At 32.8% G+C, this 16,463-nt stretch overlaps 1 protein-coding gene across 1 annotated transcript; it reads left to right on the top strand.

Annotated features, from left to right (window-relative positions):
- The first annotated feature begins 13,292 nt into the window (after window positions 1-13,292).
- LOC108466718 (zinc-finger homeodomain protein 4-like) lies at window positions 13,293-15,765 on the top strand. Its single transcript, XM_017767093.2, has one exon. The coding sequence runs from the start codon at window positions 14,503-14,505 to the stop codon at window positions 15,412-15,414; it is 912 nt and encodes a 303-aa protein (XP_017622582.1). The 5' UTR covers window positions 13,293-14,502; the 3' UTR covers window positions 15,415-15,765.
- The last annotated feature ends 698 nt before the right edge of the window (window positions 15,766-16,463 follow it).

Raw genomic sequence — 16,463 nt, 5'->3', positions numbered from 1 at the left:
GACAACGAAGATGGTTAGAGCTGATTAAAGATTATGACCTGAAAATTGATTATCACTCGAGAAAGGCGAATGTGGTCACCGATGCCTTAAGTAGAAAGTCCTTGTTTGCATTAAGGGCTATGAACACACGATTGGCATTGTCTGATGATGGTTCGGTTTTGGCAGAGTGAAGAGCCAGACTGACCTTTCTCTAAGAAATTTGCGCAGCTCAGATCAATGATAGCGACTTGCAAGTCAAGAGAGCACAATGTGAGACGAGTATTGAATCAAACTTTCGGATTGGTCCTAATGGTTGCTTGATGTTTCGAGATAGGGTTTGTGTACCCAAAGATGATGAACTTATTCGAAAAATTTTGCAAGAGGCACATGATGGTCGTCTATTTATTCCTCTGGGAAGTACTAAGATGTACAATGATTTAAAGACAATGTACTGGTGGAATGGTATGAAAAGAGACATTTCTGAATTTGTGTCGAAATGCTTAATATGTCAATAGGTCAAGGCTGAACACCAAGTATCTTCAAGTTTATTAAAGCATGTGATGGTCCCCGAATGGGAGTGAGATAGGATTACCATGGATTTTGTAACTGGATGACCGCTAACCCTGAAAAAGAAAGATGCTGTATGGGTTATAATTGATAGACTAACGAAGTCGGCTCATTTCATTCTGGTACAGATAGATTACCCTTTTGATAAACTGGTTAACTTGTACATATCTGAAATTTTGAGATTACACGGGGTACCGTTATCAATTATTTTAGATAGGGACCTAAGATCCACTATGAGATTTTGGAAGAAACTACAAGAAGCCTTGGGTGAAAAGTTGAGTTTTAGTATGGTATTCCACCCATAGACTGATAGTCAGTCTGAGTGGACGATTCAGACTCATGAGGACATGTTACGGTGTTACGTCCTTGAATTTCAGGGTAGTTAGGAAAAATACTTGCCTTTGGTGGAATTTGCCTACAATAATAGTTTCTAGATGAGTTTAAAGATGGCACCTTATGAGGCATTGTATGGCCGGAAGTGCTGGACTTCGTTGTATTGGACAGAACTCAAAGAACACCAGATTCACGGAGTTTATTTGTTCAAGGAAATTGAGGAAAAGGTAAAAGTGACACAAAATTTCTTGAAAGCGGCAATGGATAGGCAAAAGTCATATGATGATTTGAAAAGAAAAAAGATTGAGTTTCAAGTTGGAGATAAAGTATTCTTGAAAGTAGCTTCATGGAAAAAGGTTTTGAGATTTGGTTGAAAGGGCAAACTAAGTCCAAGGTTTATCGGACCATATGAGATTACCGAAAGAGTTGGACTATTAGCCTACCGATTAGCGTTGCCTTCCAGGTTAAAAAAGATTCATGATGCAGTCCATGTGTCCATGTTGCATAGATATAGATCGGACCCCTCACATGTGGTTTCACCGACTAAAGTTGAAATTAGACTGGATATGACCTATGGTGAAGAACCGGTAAAGATTTTAGCTCGAGAAGTCAAACAGTTGAGGAATAAGAATATAGCCTTGGTGAAAGTTTTATGGCATAGACATGGAGTGGAAGAAGCCACATTGGAACTTGAAGAAGCCATGAGAATTCAATATCCGAATCTGTTTACTGGTAAGACTTTCGAGGTTGAAAGTCCTTAAGCAGGAGAAATGTAACATCCCAAAAATTGGGCCTAGTTAGAATAGTGGTTTCGGGACCATAAATTTGACATTAAAATATTTGTTTTATGATTATTATGAGGTCTAGGATATGAAAATAAGCATGTGTTAAAGTTTCATGAAGAAGTTCTAAGTATAAGCTGCCCAATTGGTAATTAGGGACCAAATTGAATAAGTTGTAAAATTTTGGTTCTAGAAGCAATTTGTATGAAATTTCTTCAAATTATTAATTAGAACGTCTTAAAGAGTAATTTTTCTAATTTCTAAGTTTTTGGACAAAAATGGGCATGTATAGAAAATTTTGGAAGGTTATTAAGGAAGGGCATTTTGGTCATTTGGTAATAAACTAAATAAAAAGGGAAAATGAAAGCAAAAATTAGCCAATTTTCTCTCCATGCTGTCGAAAATTGAAGGGTCTCCATTGCTATGGTTTTCAACATTTTTAAGCTCAATAGTAAGTACTCCCTAGCCCTGTTTTTAACGTTCTTCGTATTTTTGAGATCTTCGTAACATGCTCTATCTATTTCTACCCATATTTCTAGTTAGGGTTCATGTTTAGAAATTTACCCATGCATGAGATGCTTGTGTTTTGATGATTTGTGGAGGAATATGAGAGATTAGAGGATGGTAAACAACTTTTACTAAGTAGTTTTTCATTGAAATGGCTTAAAGGACCATTTTGTAACAGTTGTAAAAATGGGTAGAAAAATGTGAAATGAAAGAAAATGTGGGCTGATTTAAGCAAGAAAAATATTCGGCTAGGCTTGGATAACCTAGAAATTTCATGCATTTCATTATACGAGCCTAGGGACTAAATTGTAAAAGTAAGAACGGTTAAGGGCAAAATGGTCATTTTGCCTGGGGCAAAATTTAGGCCTAAATTGAAAAATGTGAGGTATTAATAATTTATTTTTACTAATGTAGACCCCGAGGAAACAATTCTGGAGGTCGACCGTGGAAACGAAAAGTTTCGGAATAACCAAAATACGAACCCGAAGCAATTACCAGGTAAGTTCATGTAACTCGAAGTAAACTCTTAATATATTTAAAATGTATATTCTTGAATGCATGATAATTTAGATATTCGCTGCATGATAATACATGAAATGTGATAGTATAATTTAAAAAGAGAATTGAAGATCCTGATTGAATAAAAAGAGATATTTGATGGATTTCTCGAAATTGACGGTAAAAAGGATCTTGCCCGGACGGGTGTTCCTTTAGTGATCGAGCCTCTTGAAGAATAAGTGTGCTGAAATGGATTTAGCCCGGACGGGTAATCCGATTAGGATTTGAATTTAGCCTGGACTGGTAATTCAGATCCAAAATCATAGGAGTATATGTCATTGTAAGAGATTTAGCCTGGACTGATAATCCCGACATTACTCTATGAGTTTTATTACGGGGGATTTAGCCTGGACTGGTAATCCTGCCGTAAAAGTGAGGTTCACAGGAGTGCGTATTTAAAATGATCACTTAACACGATTTGATGTTAGATGAGATATCCATCGAGATTTCGAGAAGTTTAATAGGATTAAAATGAGGAACGAAAATAGAAATGCTTAAAATGATGAGCTCATCTAAGATTAATGCTATAATGTACTTGTATAAGACTAAAATACTACACTTAGGGCACCAGACCTAACAGTTACATATTGTAGAAGTTGTATAACCAACGAACCAACTTTTGGTTCTTTATTTATTTAAATGCAAACTTTTACTTGCATCAATGTATACGAGTGACACAAACATAGTCCATCGTCTACTCAGGATTAAGGTATGCCACACTATGAATGTCACAAAAGAATAAATCCATAAATAGATCTAGGATCTATTCTACTTGGGTCCTATTCGATGTATTGTCAGTTCAATTAGTCATGCCTCTATCTTCTTGGAGTTATTCGCTTCAATGCTCGAGACAGAGTATCTCCCCAATTGGATTTGAAAGATGACATGTTAGTCTTTCAATCAGTTTGCTCATTTTCGATTAGACTAAGGACATGTTTAGGTTCATCTACCAATACAAGTTGTCTTTCTATATTATGATCCAACCACATAATACCATTTAGTATTTGTTAAACATTAGATAACAATTGAGTCAACATTTGCTTCTAGTTTCTTTGCATGAAAAATCATTGAGCACAATATACAAATGGTATTAATGTAATTAATGAATATTTTGTAAAACTAATTTTTTCGAAAAGTACAAGTATACAAAACGAATATACTACACTAAGGGCACCAAATCCAATAGAAATACCCTCGTATCAATCAAAACTGAATATGTACATTAAATGCCCCAAACCCTCCTATCTAGATAAACCTTTAATCCAAATACATTAATAACTTTGGCATTATCAAAATCTTGACATAATATTCGAATCAAATCAAAATATTCAATGCATATGATGTACATCATCCCTTACAACATATTCTCTGAGTCATGGTGACATTTGTGTTTTTGAGCTAATTGATATATGAATTTAATACCACCACAAAAATTAATTTATCAAGATGACAAATGTCAAATTAGTAAAATCATATAGGAATTGTATTCTATGCAAATAAACCATTTCCCTTAACCCTAAAGTTCAAACCTAAAATTTTTATTTAGTGAAATGTATTTTAATTTTAGATTTGGGTTTTTTATGGGGGCATTTCAACCTTAAACTCTAAATATTAATATTAAATTTATGATTTAAGGATTAGAGAAATGAGTTAAGGTTTAGAGAATAAATATTTTTGTTGGATGACCAATGAGGAAGTGCCAACTCAAGTATTTATAGACTTCTTAAACCCTAAACTCAATAACCTTAAATGAAAATTTTACAAAAGATGCTTCAACATGTATGGGTGACGAGTTCTTTATATATTCCACCAGAGATTGTCTTAGTGAAGAATATTCAAATAGTTTATCGACCTTGACACTTTTTGGATTCAAGGTTAGTGTAGTGTCATTTTAACTTAATGCAATGATTGCAATACACAAGTGTCTAGTTTAGGCCAACAAACAGTAAAACCTTAAACCCTAATATATATATGTAATGACTTGATTTTAACCGGTGTTGAAAATACGATTATGAAGTAAAATTCCATAAATCAAGTTAATGAAATTATGTATAGATGGATTTAGTGTATATCATTGGACTATCGAGTAATTAAATCAAGAAATTCGTTAATTATATTAAAACGAATAAATTTTAAAATTGCAATTGCTATTGATTTATAATTTATAAAATGTAAAAGGGCTTATATAGTAATTTTAACAAGGTCTTAAATGCAATATACCCATAGTAAAAGTTTGATTAATGGCTAAGCTTAATCTTAGCCATTAAATTCCACCAAGTTAATGAAATCAAATCATAGCTATTCATTTAAAACTTAATTAAGCTTAACTAAATACTAATTATATATATAATATGAGTGGGAGAGAGAATGTTCATCATCTTCTTCTATGTTTTGCCATCCAAGTTAAAGAAGAAAAAAAGAAAATTGTGGTTGTTCTTCTTACCATAGTCATTTTAAATTTCTTAAGGAAACCCATCTCTTTATTATTTTTTTATGAATTATTGATTATGGAAGGTTGGTTTATTCAACCCAAGTACTAGATTTCTCAATTGTTGATATTTATTCCAAATGCCATTGTTAAATTTGGTGGGATTAAAGCTTAAAAGTGATGAATTGTAGATAATTAGCTTTAGATTATGATAGGTGCATGTTGAAAAATTATGGGAAGTGCTGAATTAAGTTTATATTTGAGTTAAGATTTATAGATAATTTTATGATATTAGGGGTAAAATTGAATAAACTAAAAGTTGTTGAAAAATGTCACTATAGATTTAAAGAATGATGTCTCTAGTGAATGAATATGAAGTAGGATTTAGATTGATAAAATCGAAAGATTTAATGTTTTTGGATATTAGGGCTTAGAAGGATTAAATTGAATAATTTTCAATCTATGAATTAGTGATGTGTTTCAAGTGAAACTAATGTTGTTTTCATTATTGGAATTACCAAACAAAGCTAACGACAAAGACAAGATGTCGAGGAGTAAAGGAAAGACGAAGATCGTAGACAAGTAACTCTATTTCGATTTGCGCTTTTGTGTCTTTGAGTTCAATATATAGCTTGTTAAGTAATAACTTGATTAAGGTAACACAACAACTTGTCTCATGTTTGGTAAGTCCTATATGTTATGATGAATGGTTATAATATGATGAAAATTTATATATTTGCATTTATATAGTGTTTTAAAATAAAAGAAAAAAGGCTATGAGATGAACGTGATAATGATAAGTCAAAAGTATGTGTACATGTGGAATTGATATGTGAATGATGTGAATTGCCATATTAATTGTATATGAAATATGAATACGTAGTAATGATATATAATGGTATGCAAATGATTTGAGAATGATATGATTTTGCTATGTAACAGTTTATATGATGTGAAACCTATACAATTTGAAACACTGAATACCCTATTAGCGGCCTTGAGTAGAGTTGGGTATAGTTGGCATGCCATAAGATTAGTATATGATATTTACTTTAGCTTCTACCGATGAGGCACAGAGCGCACATTATTTTGAACATACCGATGAGGTGCTAGGCACACTATATATATATATATATATATATATATATATATTACTTTGATTTATACCGATAAGGCATGGAACACATATTAATTTGAACGTATCAATGATGTAATGATGTGCTAGTTATATTAGTGTGATGGTTGGTTAATCCGTATATCCGTTTTGAGTCTATTTTCAATTAATAGGAATTATAAATCATATGATATGCTAAATGAATTTAGACATTGAATGTCAAATGTTAATTAAGAAAAATGCATATTAATATTTATGTATTGAAAATTAGCATGTTAAAGACCATGCAATTCAAGAATTATGAGCCACGAGGGTCGATATAGTTATAAAACAAATCAATGGATTTGGTTGTGAAAGGAGAAGATGAATATATGTATATGAAATGCCTATTGAATCATGAAATTGTGATATCAACAGTAATATGAGAATCCCATATGGTTATTAATGAAATTGAGATAGTATCAATGTTATGCTTAAATTTAATTGTTGATACTAAACATGCTAGTATATGACATGAAGGGCATAATGAGATGATATTAAACAGGTCTTAACTCGAGCATGGATTTGGTATGAAAGTTTAGCAATGAACTTGAGACAAGGATACCTTAATATGCACTTGTTTAAAAATGATTTTATATTTAATTTATATGTTTAAATTTGAATATACATTGTTTTCAAAGTATGTTAGCACCACTGAGCTCTTTTGCATAGTGTGTGGATTTGTTTATTTCCATGCACAAGTTCGATTAGGTCTTTTGGGTTTCAAACCTCAGCTCAATAATCTTAGAATCATAAGTTGAATGCTAAAATAGAGTCTACATGTACCTATTGTCGTAACTTAGTTTTTTTTAGTCAATTATGATGCCTTGGTATCTTCTATGCTTCAAAAAATGTAATTTAAGCTTGTTCTATGATCATATAATTGTTTGAGGATATGATTATGTGATTCAGATCAGATGCATGATCTTACACTAATGTTATGTTATGTGTCATTGGTTGTTTCCAAGTCAAGTAGGTGAAATTGAAGTATGAAATTGGTAAAGTGATGTTCATGTTTGAATTCATATGTTTGAAAGTGTTTAAAGATGCTTGAATGATGTTTAAAACTTGTTTTTGGTGTCTCATAATGTTTGGGAATGATTTGGTATTTATTGGAGAGTTTTTGGTTTTGGTCTCAACAAACTTATTTTGGTACAAGTGGTCAAATGTATCAATAGAAATAAGTTAGTAGTCAAAATGAACAGTAGAGAGGACTTCTACCAGTAAAATTCTAGACTTGTATTGATACAAGTATGTTAGACAAGGGTTCCTCCCCTATTTTGACTCTTTTTGACCCTTGAAGATCCAAACTTGCTCCCGATCATCCCCGTATACCTAGAACTCAATTATAATGATTCAAAAGTGTTCTAAGTGACTTGTAATTGTTTATAGACCATATGAATATTTTTTAAATTTGATTAATTGATACTTGTATTAATATTGAATGAATATGAGGTTAGTTTGAGTTGCTTCGACAACAAATGTGGTATCTCATATACAAACCTGACGATCAGGTCGAGGTGTTACAATAAAACCCCAACCCTAAATTGATACAAATACCTCTTCACACCCATAGGTAGCAAGGTCAATCTTCTTTTTTAGAGTTCCCTTTTTCAGAGATTCATAATGTTTGCAACTATTTTAAAGGACTATGCACTAAGCTCAACATTATTAGGTGTCAAGTTTAGTGTATTGTGCATCATGAATCATGGTTGTCGAATTTACTGATATTTTTACCTTGTAAATAAGCTTTAAACCCTTAACCATTTGTCAGTAATAATAAATTAAAAACCCTTTTAAACCCTAAACTGTTTCCTTAGACACTTAATCATAAATGAAAGCATTCAATAAATTCTATCATAATTATTTTCCTCCATTTTTTTGTTTACAATACTTTGGTCGAGGATTTTGACTTGACTCTCTTGAGTTGAATACTTTTCACGAATGTGGACTTTCATAAATGATGAATCATTATTCCTATTTATGGTAGGACTAGAGGATGTCTTTATACTCGATTAATGCTTCAACACTTTTTGATGTCTTTTCTTACAAAAGGATTTGAATCAAAAGAGTCGAATATGCCTTCGATTGAAGCTAGCCCTTGACCTAACATGTAACAGCCTGATTTTCAGTGGTGTCAAAATGGTGGTTTCGAACCACAACTCCGATGTATCGGTCCATAAATATTAATTATTTAATATTTACGAGGTCATTAATGTCATATTAAATTTTGGTTATAAACTTTTATCGTTTAAATAGTTAATTAAGTAAAAAGGGATAAATTGTAAAAACTGTAAATGTTAACTGCTATCAGTGTAAAGGTTAAATAATTATAGAGTGAGGAAGAAATGGACTATTATAGGAATTAGACCATCATTGAAATTAGTGGACATTAATGTACTTATAACTATTGAAGTTGGAACATAATTAAAAAGGGTAAAAATGTAAATTAGTAAATAAGTATAATTAAACTAAAACATGTGAAAATAATTATCATCTTCCTCATTTCAATTGCTAATCGAAACCCTAAGAAAAATAAAGAGAACTACGGTTAAGCTTTGGTTTTTCGATTCAGTAAGTAAATCTTGCTCGTTTTTAGTAATTTTTCTATTTTTTAGCTCGTATTCGCTTGATTTAGCTAACCCAAGGACTAATTTGCAAAACTGTTAAATGTTTTAGATTGTGCCATTGATGAGTTTGAGTTATTCTTGAAATTTTATGGAATATTATTGATTTTGGTTTTTAGATAGAACTATCTTGTAAAGTAGTTTTTGATGATTTTAAGGTTTAAGGACTAAATTGTTAAAATGATAAAATTACAAAGACTTGATAAGAAATAATTACAAATATGGGCTGTATTAAGGTCATTAAATATTTGGATAGATTGGCATTTGAGCGGAAATGGTTAATTTACTTGTTTAGGGCTTAGGGACTAAATTGAATAAAAGTGAAAAGTTGAGGAAAATTTTGTAAAATGTCGAAAAGGACTTAATTGCATAAAATTATTAAGTTTTACTGTTGATCTAGTTAATTGAATGAAATTTTTACTGTAGATCAAGAACATGTTGACAGACGTGAAAAGGAAAAAGTAGCAGAGTAGTCCCTGTACTTCGATATTTTTGCAAACCAATCCTTTAGATTCGTAGGTTTATTTATAATTCTAATGATTATTATATTATATGATAAAATAATTTTATTAAATGTTATATTGTACAATAGTTTGATCTTGAAAACGAGCGAATCCATTGATTATAATGAATGTTTGCTCAAATAAGCATTATCCATTGAGTATACTAAATAAGATTTTCTATACTAATAATTGGACACAAACAATGAAATAAAAATGCTCCGAGTATTATTCATTGATGGAAGTTGTGATCGGGAATTTCATTACCTAAATACAAAATTTGATTTATCATGTTTAAGTTGGAAAAAATTATTGATTATTCAAACAAACTTACTAAGCTTTATGTAAGCTTACATGTATTTGGTTCATTTTTGTAGATTACGTTTTTGTGGGCTCGAAAGATCGAATTAGTATGAGAAATCACACTATTCAGAAATCCTTGGTAGACTTTAATTTTGATTTGGTATATATGGCATGTAATAGGACCCCTTTTGGATATGTTGTATTAATTATTAGTTTTGTACAAGTTTACATTTTAGCTTGTGTTGTTATGTTTGATTAACTCATCAGAAATATGCATGTTTTTTCCTAAGTTGAGATTGTTGGTCAAGAATGAAATATATTGACAATATGTTGAATTATGGTATGAAATGAAATAGATGCTTTTGATGTATAACTTGTGTCTTGTATATGCAACTTTAGAAGTGAAATATTATGAAGTGTATTGTGGTGTCAATGATGGCACATTGGTTAAGCATATAGGTTGATTTCTTGAAATGTTTGAGTGTTATTGAATATGGTTGTTGGCTTATAAAGTTGTGTAATTGAATGTGTTTAGGTACCTAAGAAAATGGGTGAAAAATGTGCATGATTCGGGTCAATTTTGGGCCCACACAGTCTGTGACATGGACTATCACATAGCCATATGTCACACACAGACAACACATACGGGTGTGTGCCCTGAGCGTGTTTAGGTGTAATTTTTACACGGGCTGACACACGGCCTACAACACGGCTGTGTGACCCAACATCAAATGTTACACGAACTAGCACACAGCCAACGACACGGTCGTGTAACATTATTTCGAATGTTACACGGGCCAGCACATGGCCAGCGACACAACCGTGTGGCGACATTTTGAAAGGTAAACGGTCTAGGACACGGTTGGCCTACAACCATGTCTTTGTACCTCACGGTCTGGGTAGTGTCATACAACCAGGCCACACGACCGTGTGACCCTTGTTTTGGAAATTTTCAAAATTTCCCTGAATATTCTGATTTGTTCTGATTTTATCCCTGAATGTTCGTAATTTATTTTTAGAGCTACGAAGGCTGGAGTTAAGACCCGTACATATATGATTTATTTTATATTGACTCTTATCTGAATTTATGAAATAAATTTTATGGTTAGTTGCTAATTGAAATAAAATGTTCCAACTTGTATGATAACACTCCGTAACCTTATTCCGATAACGGAACGGGATATGGGCGTTACATAACAAGGGATTAAAGGTAGAATATGGTGTAGTAAAATAAATTGAAGGTCATTTATCCAATGTGTTAATTTAAGATTAAACATTCAAGGTTTGGGGTTTAGGGTTAGTCTTGAGGGATTCTCGTAAGGGAAACAAGTTAAGAGTTCTTAATGCTTCGAAAAGCAGTAAAAATAACTTGGATGAAAGATTCATTACTCAACACATGTTCTGTTACTTGACAATCGTCTTCATGGATTTATGGTTTAGGGAAATGAGTTAAGGCTTTTCAACGAGGGTGGAATTTTTAGTAGGTTTGTTCGAAAGCATGAGCACTTTTAAAAAGTTATTTGCTTTTAGAATAAATTAAATAAGGTGATTAGGGTTTAGGTCACAACTTTTTGAGGGTTTCTTCACCTTCTTGGATGATCTAAAGTTACCAAGTATTCAAATGTTAGAGATGAAAGAAATGGGTTAATAAAGTTATGCTATATGTGTTTTAGGGTTTATGCTACTGATGTTATGGATAAACCTCAATATCTATAAATGGTTCCTGGGTATACATTGATCTTTATGCTTATTTGTTCCTTAGACCAAGACATCCATAGAATAGGAAGAATAAACTAGGAAGTCAAAAATTAAGAATTAGGGAAATGGGTTAAGCTTGTGGTTGTATGGATTAAATTTTGGCATAAAGTATTGTGGTGACCTAGATCATCTAAGTGATTATATTTGCGGCGTGGACCAATCAGTGGTATGGATCATTTATGTGGAAGCCAACAGTTTAGCTCTAAGGAATTAGGGATATAAGTCATAATGTAGGGGGTTGAATCATCAGTAACTTTAGAAGGCAAAAAAATGTAGATACAACATAGATTGCTCTAGGGATCAACGGGCTATGTTATTTCCAGAGTTTGACATAAATCAAATGAGATTAAAACATTGCAGTGATCGGTGACACCTATGAATTAAAATAAGTTTGTCCAGGAACAATATTAATAAAAGAATGGAGTTTGGAAGATGAAGCAAGATTTTTTTAGGGTAATTATGAGATATTGATCCAATTGGAAGATGAAACATCATCTTATCTCTTTTGTAAAAAAAGGAAATTGAAAGCAGTAAATGATTCACATAGAATTTGGGCTGGCAGTGATTGGGATTGATGGATGTATGTTTTCCACTCCTCCCTAAAAGAAAGAAAAATTTGGGTCTCAACTTCTTGAAAATTGTGATCAAGCTTCTGTCATCAGCCAATATTTATTCTTGTGGACCCTTCCCAGCTAGTACCATTTAATATGTAAATATGAACTAAATGGTAATGGAGGCATGAAAAGAAGAAATAAAAAAAAAGATAAAGTAGTAGAAGAAGAGACAAGAAGAGAAAGATAAAAAACAAAAAACTAAAGAATTAGGATAAAGTGTTGTGGAGTGTGGAATAAAGGCAAGGATAAATAAAGAATAAAGTGGTTTCAATAATAATTTAATAAAGGTCAGACTATGTTTCAATCTTTTCTCCAACTAATTTGTGAATCAAAAAAGAACAACCAACTTTGCATCTCTACCCACTGTTTCAAATAACCTATAATTTCATATCCCTTTTCTATTCAATTTCTTTATATAACTATTACTAATTAACAGAGTAGAAAATATATTTGAAATCTAAGTGGATTTGACTCTTAATATAGGAGATTAAATAAAAAATCGTTTAGATTTTGATTTATAAATTTATGATATTTAAAATTAGTTAATAAAAAATTGAATTATAAAAAAAAAAAGAGTAATGAGAAGCTTTCGATTAGTACAAGTAGAATGTATGAGAAAAGACCATACAATAATAATTTTATAATCCAAGTGATTGAAATAAAAATTTCAAATAGTTTAAAACTATTTTATAATTTTTTAAGTTAAATAACTAAAATATAAATTTACTAATAATTTAATAATTTTAAGATATTATATGTAATTTTAAAAATTCAATTATACTCCTATTTAAAATCTTGATATGGTTTAAAAGGAAACAGAAAAAAACAAAATGGGATCCTTCATAATAAATCATTCACATGATAAGTATGTCACCTCCCAATTAACTCCACATTTATTATAGATAAGATTCAGATATCACCCTTTAGTCCCTTCTTTTTAAATGTCTTCAATTAATTAACAGAAGTTAACTTAAACCCTAATTTTGCTATATATAATCAAAAAAGAGGAAAGAAAAAACTTCAATCAAAAGAGAGCCAAAGGCATGGGCAAAATTGTGTGTTTATGCTTGTGCTTGAATGTCTATTTTCTGAAGCAAAGTTCAGCTAAATTTATTTAAAGAAACAAAAAAGAAAAAAAGGTTTAAAATTTTGTAATTAAATGATTCATAATTTTGATACTATGAGAAGGGGGATGGGAATAGCTCTCTCTCTCTCTCTCATATTCATTCCATTGTGGTGTCTGCACACTCTGACACACTGCTCTCTAAATGGCGTAAACTTGATGGCTGATAGTGCAAGCAAAGCAAGCACCTTAATTCACTTTTTTTTTTTTTTGCTTTATTTTTATCTCTCAACTCACTTAAACAGACTATTCCTCTTGTCTTTCTCTCTGTCTTCTTCTTTTTAGCCTTCACTACTTGTATAACCCACCTGTTTATAGCGTCCTTCACTACCAAATCCTTCCTCTCAATAACTCTTTTTTCTTCTCCTCTTTCTCCTTCACCACCCTTGTTCTACCCTTTTTTCATTTCCTTTTTTTTTTTTAATTTCTTTAAGATCAAACCCTCTATTCTCTTTGCTTTATTGATTGCCATTGTTCTCTCATCCCTGGGTCGTCTTCACTTTTATTAATTTCCATATCTAGAGTGAATAGAAAATAAAAGAGAAAAGACATTGTTGTATCAATATTAGTTTAGTAAGTGAGTAAGAGAGTGATCTTCCTTTCTCTTCTCACAGCCATCATTTTCCTAATTTCCAAGGGAGACATTGAGTCAACACACACTTTGCCTTGTTCCTCTCCTTTTCTTTTTGTTTTCTCTTCTTTCCCAGTTGACCCTAGACTTATGAGAACAATAGGATGGGAGATAATTCAAAGTCTAGGTGGTTCTATTGTTGACTCTTTTATTTTTTTCATTTGTCCTTCCCATCATCAATCCAAATCTGCCTTACTCTCTGATAGATACACCATACCCTAACCCTCTCTCTAACCTGCTTCTCAAATAACCTGATATATAGCCAAAGTTTTTATTTATAACCGCATAGTGGGTCATCCTTCTCCCTTTGTCTCCTTTTTCTTTGTTTAAGTTAATATTATTGTTTGGTTATGGGGTTTGGGCATTCACGAAACAAGGGTTTTTCAGACTCAGTGCCAAGGATTGATAGGATAGAATATTGTTTTTCTATTCTTGTGCTGTGCAAGAGTTGACAAGCTGTCCACAAAACTCCTAGGATTTAGGATTTAATAAACAAAGGAAGCAAGCATAGATCTTTTATCTAATCATTTTTGGCCTCCTGCCCTAACACTACTCCAACCTTGTCAGTCTCCTCCTCTTTTGGTCTTCAAAGTCCTTGCACAATAAGGAAAGCACAAATAAAATACATAATACCTAGAAATGGAACTTTCCAATCAAGAAGGAGAGATCCCAATTCCTTTGAACAGTACATATGGTGGGGGACATGGGCATGGGCACGGGCATGGGCACGGGCACGGGCACGGGCACATGATCCATCATGATCCTGCTGCACCCCACAACCATATCATACCTTCTTCAGCACCCCCAATTCTTTCCAATGGACCTTCCTCCTTGTCCACAAACCTAGACGATCATGTGCCCTACAAGAAAGCGGTGAGGTACAGAGAGTGCCTCAAGAACCATGCAGCAGCCATGGGGGGCAATGCCACAGATGGATGTGGTGAGTTCATGCCCAGTGGAGAGGAGGGTACCATTGAAGCCCTGAATTGCTCAGCCTGTAACTGCCATAGGAACTTCCACAGAAAAGAAATTGAAGGTGAGCCCTCTTCATTTGACTGTTACCCGTTGCATAGTCCACATCTCAGCAGCAGGGTTGGAAGGAAACTCATCTTAGGTCACCACAAGAGTATCCTACCACCTGAGGCTCTAGGGTACCCCACAGGTACTCTTATACACTCAAGAGCAGCACCAACACCCCACCAGATGATAATGTCCTACAACATGGGCTCCCTCCCTTCAGAGTCGGATGAACAGCCCGAAGATGGTGGTGGGGTAGCGGGGAGCAGGCCACTCCAGCTGATGAAGAAAAGGTTCAGGACAAAGTTCACCCAGGAACAAAAGGAGAAAATGCTTAACTTCGCAGAGAAAGTAGGGTGGAAAATCCAAAAGCAAGAAGAAGCAGTGGTGCAACAGTTCTGCCAAGAGATTGGGGTGAAGAGAAGAGTCCTCAAGGTGTGGATGCACAACAACAAGCACAACCTAGCCAGGAAAAACCCTTGTAATTCCACCGCCACCGCCACTGCTGCTGCTCCTACTACCACTGCTGCATGACTATGATGATCAAAGTCAAAACGCCAATTTAATCAGTATCTCTCCTCTTCAGTCCTTCTTAGTAATTTGTGTCTCATTTTCATTTCCTTCCACTATATGTCTAGCTTCATAATTAGCTAGCTTAATCATTTGGTCTGGTTTGGTTTGGTTCCTTGGGTGTGTGTTTCTTGCTTATAGTGGTTGTGGGGTGTGCAGTGGTAGATTAGGCAAATTAAGAAAAGAAGAAAAAAGTGTCCAAGACGAGTTTCGGTTAACATTAGTAATTATTTGACTCATGTTTTTGCAAATATCCATGCATGCACGGATGTAATTCAGCTTTCTTAATATATTATCATTTTTATTACAATATAATATCTGGAGATTTAACTTGTTTTACATCTTCTGCTACACTATATACGGTACGTCTTGGTGGGTCTGAACTTTGAAAAGTAACATATTTATTTCCTGTGATAAAATTAAAGTACCTTTCCTCCCTCCCTGAAAACTAAGATACATGTTTGTTTGGTTCTGAAAGATGCAATAGTTTTATGTTTACTTAATAATAAAATTATCAGTAAACCAACCCACCAATCAGAGCTTCCATATTTTGCCCTTTCCATGAAACTTGGGATTGTCTTTTTGCTTATGGACGCTGTGTACTTGCTTCTAATCATTAAAACAGTTCTAATTAAGTTGTGCACGTTTCATTTTGAGACCTTTACTTATTTTATTTCACCATGCCATGCTTTCTCTCAAATTTCAACGAAAGTTATCCACTCTAAAATCTAAAGAATACATTATTATTTCATTTGCTTTAATAATTGTGGGGTTTGCTGAAAAAAAAATCTAGTTTCGACATGTTTTCATCATTTTTTTCCTTTTTTTCGCTTTTTAAAGATTTTGTTGAAAATGAATTTTGATGTTCATCAATAATCGAGAGAAATATGTTTGAAAAACCTTTTCTTATGTTGTTGTTTATATATATTATCATCTGATTTTGTAAAGTATTGATATGTTAGTATTTAATATATACATATTTTTACATTTATATAATTAATTTTTATAAAAAA

Source organism: Gossypium arboreum, chromosome 10, assembly GCF_025698485.1.
Source record: "Gossypium arboreum isolate Shixiya-1 chromosome 10, ASM2569848v2, whole genome shotgun sequence".
Classification (NCBI taxonomy): domain Eukaryota; kingdom Viridiplantae; phylum Streptophyta; class Magnoliopsida; order Malvales; family Malvaceae; genus Gossypium; species Gossypium arboreum.
The sequence above is the reverse complement of the archived record's forward strand: the minus strand, read 5'-3'. Positions and strand labels throughout refer to the sequence as shown.

Bases quoted from the DNA above. Each gene is read 5' to 3' on its own strand.
- LOC108466718 (XM_017767093.2), top strand. From the start codon at position 14,503: ATGGAACTTTCCAATCAAGAAGGAGAGATCCCAATTCCTTTGAACAGT.